This window comes from Anarrhichthys ocellatus, unplaced genomic scaffold, assembly GCF_004355925.1.
Source record: "Anarrhichthys ocellatus isolate YVR2014 unplaced genomic scaffold, GSC_Weel_1.0 scaffold5, whole genome shotgun sequence".
In the NCBI taxonomy this organism is placed as follows: domain Eukaryota; kingdom Metazoa; phylum Chordata; class Actinopteri; order Perciformes; family Anarhichadidae; genus Anarrhichthys; species Anarrhichthys ocellatus.
The window spans coordinates 16167997-16171435 of NW_022280035.1; the positions used below are offsets into that span (position 1 = coordinate 16167997).

The 3439-nt window shown below is 40.0% G+C and overlaps 1 protein-coding gene across 1 annotated transcript in view; it reads right to left on the minus strand.

Annotated features, from left to right (window-relative positions):
• sema3h (sema domain, immunoglobulin domain (Ig), short basic domain, secreted, (semaphorin) 3H) overlaps positions 1-483 on the minus strand; it is a 17766-nt gene extending 17283 nt beyond the window's left edge. The window contains exon 1 of the mRNA XM_031845888.1: positions 475-483. Within this exon, the coding sequence (XP_031701748.1) occupies positions 475-483 (9 nt within the window). The remainder of the gene's footprint in view (positions 1-474) is intronic.
• Positions 484-3439: the final 2956 nt, after the last annotated feature.

Below are 3439 nucleotides of genomic sequence, written 5' to 3' on the forward strand. Positions count from 1 at the left end.
CCCCCCCCCCCCCCCCCCCCCCCCCCCACCAGTTACTGCTGTCATCCCAATCCTGATGTCTGTCTCAATTTTAACAATGATGTCCAGACTGTCTCTTCCAAGGTTGCAGTAATGGGCATTTTCACTCTGTGGCAAATGTCAGCAATGTCTGAATACCTTTCGTCTCATAAAAGGTTTTGTTCTGGTTAAAATTGACAGCTTTCTTTAGAGTTATTGACCAGCAAATCTAAATGATTATATATATATATAAATATGATGTTCATTAGAATGGCCTACGTCCATTTAGAAAAATAAATCTGAATTTTTTTCTGCAGCAGAACGAAAACATACATTTACATTACGTATGTTATGGATTTTACAAAATGTCACAATCCGTTTTACATTGTGAAATGTATAAAACTCTCTAACTTCTGCCACTGCCTCTCCTCCATGTTGTTCGTACCTCCCTGGCTTTTTCCTCACTCTCCAACTCACCTGCTCCATCCTTCCCTATTAACCCCATTCCCTTCCTTCTCTCCTGTCCAGCAACAATGTTCTACTCTGTAGAGAGATATAAGAAAAAGGTACCGCCAACGATCAGTGAGGACTTCTCATCCTATTCCTCTTCATTTAATTAAAATGTGACTTCTCTTGTGTCACTTTCAGGCCACTGTCGCTCAAGGGGAATAGGAAACTGGTGGCAGAGGGGAAGCTGTACCAGACACTTGTAAGTGGAGGCACATTCTGTTCATGCTACTGCACTTTCCACTTTAGAAGTCTTGACTAACCTTTACATATCAGCCACATCTGACATGTCCTTTAGACGCTCCATCTTTAGGACAGAGCTCCTCTCCTAGTTCACTCCTCCTTCTTTCTTTTCTTGTCTGGTCAACACCTTGTGCTGTAACCTCTACCCTCTTCCTTCTTGTCCTACTTCATCTTCTCCTTTCCTTCTCCCTCGTCTCCTCCTCTATCTTTCCCCTCATGATGAACTGGGCTTTCTTTCAAAATATTTTCACAAAAGCTATGGTGGATTAGAAAGGCTGAATGGAGGCATCAAACATGATTCATTTTCTTCAGTATCACAAAACATGTTTTCATACCCACTTTAATAAGCAGAAAGGGTTTTTTGTTGATGAAGTAATTAAGTCGTAAAGTGGAAATGCATTCGTCAGGTAAATACGACGAGACTGGGCATCCTGGTAGCTTTCTTTATTATCCACAAGACAGCATCCAAAAAAAAGGTTTAATTACAGAGAAACACTGTTTAAGCTTGGATGAGTGAATGTGAATGTTGACTATAAAAGAGTACAAAAGCCTTAAACTAAAGTCATTTGTACTAAGGCCAGGTGAAATTACCTCTTAGTGGCAGATTTTATTTATACTTCCAATTTTCATATAATTGTCTCACTCAAATATACCAACTTTCTGAGATTAATATTTTTTCTATGTTAAAGCACACTGTGATTGGTATATCTGTATCTACCAACTAATTTACAACTATTTATACATCCAAACAGTCTGGTTGTACTGTTTATTGGTCTCGCCATCCTTCGTTAATTTTCTTAATGTTCCCTCCCTGCATTCGTCATATTTATCTTTTAAGCTATAAAACATACATCATATTCTTCCTTTTCTTTCAATCCCCTTCCTTTTTATTCAGATGTAACACTCATCCCTCAGTGCAGTTCCTCAGACTGCTCCAGTGATGTCCTTCCAAACATAAATACTCTTTCTTTCTTCATACTTTCCTGTTTGCTCCTCTCCCTCCTTTTATTCTATTCTAGCATTAGCGGGTGATGATGTAGTGACAAGTATTTGGTTGCTGTCTTATGTCTGGAACATTGAATCTCTTACAAAAATGCCTGAAAATACCTCAATGTCTCTAGTGCCATAACACTGTGTCCAGCCACAGAGCCTCATAGCATGGCTATCCTCCACAACAACTACAACCACAACAGCAGTAAACAGAGGATAATCATCTTACTGTGAGCTGGACTCTGGAGTTGTTTCAGCTTGAATGGGCAGCAGGAGGATTGTCCATCCTCCATGAGAGAGAAAACGCCAAAACACTTCAACTCGACAGTTCAGTGAGGCTTGATGTATAATTTCGAACAACAAGTGATTTGCAGTGAGCCTCATGAAAGTGAACTTCTGCAACTCCAAATAGAAAAACAACTGAACAATAAACTCAAAGCAATCCTGTGTAATTAGTCAGTCTATGTGGCATTCAGGGACCAGCTGTTCTGTTCGAAACAAAGCCAACTGAGTTCAAGATCTTAAATATGTGAGTCAACAACTACAACAATACACGAAAGGAACAAGAGATGACTGTCACAAGTCCCCCAAATTACTATAAAAAGGGACATCGCATACACCAAAGCTTCGGTGTCAGGCAAAGAGGATCACTGACCAAGCTGAGTTATCTCACGCCTTGGGAGTGAGAAAGAATTGGATCTGTCGGTCAAAACATCAGTAAAACATAATTTACAAGATATCTGGCTTCTTATAGCAACAGCAGCAAAGGCTCATGTAGTATTATGTGAGACCCAAAGATTAGGTTTCGGATGGATTTGACCCATATGGTATCGAAAAACCTTTCACCGATAAAAGTGGTGTCATAGCACAACTACAAGAACTACGCACAAAGACATGAAAAAACTCACATTAGTATCGTTTAAACACAACTAACGCCGGCTTTCTCTTATGTTTTGTATATCTCAGCATCCTCAAAATAATCAGCCAATTTTAATTGTAATTTTTACACATGCAGACACACTGCCCTGCTGCTATGAGGGACCAGCAGACCGTCTAGGGTTTATGGGATTTGTGGTGTGTCTGTGTGGCGGAGCATGACATAAACACAACATTGACAGCATTCTTAACCTGATCTGTTAATCTCCTGTTTATGGGTTTGTGGTTTTGTGTGAATTGTGAATGTGTGTGTCCTGCTGAAGTGTATTCACAAGTAAATTTGTATGCACCCTTATCAGATGTGTAAACCGTGGCCACAGGCATGCCGGCACGAACTGTTTATGCTCCTGACAAGTCAGAACTGTTTTGTGTACATAGACTGAAGCTAAAATATGTGTGTAATAGCCAAAAAGCTGTGTGTGTATTTATATGTGTCACAATGTTGAATATGTGTCTGCATAAGGGTTTGACTATAAGAAAGAAAGAGAGTGTATGACTTGCTGAATGTGGGAATGTACTGTACAGTATATGTTCACATGAATGGTCATTCTGTGTGTGTCATGTCGTTTTCTTTGAGAATCTTTTGTTCTCAATGCTCTTCTTGTGACGATCTATGTGATGATCTATCTTTTTCACCAAATAACAGCAAAAGCACGCTGCTGCTGACAGCAGAGTGTGTGCAGCAGGAGAGTGCTGGGCCCATAACCCAGAGGTCGATGGATTGAAACCATCCTCTGCTATTTTAACGTCTCTACCACTGCAATCT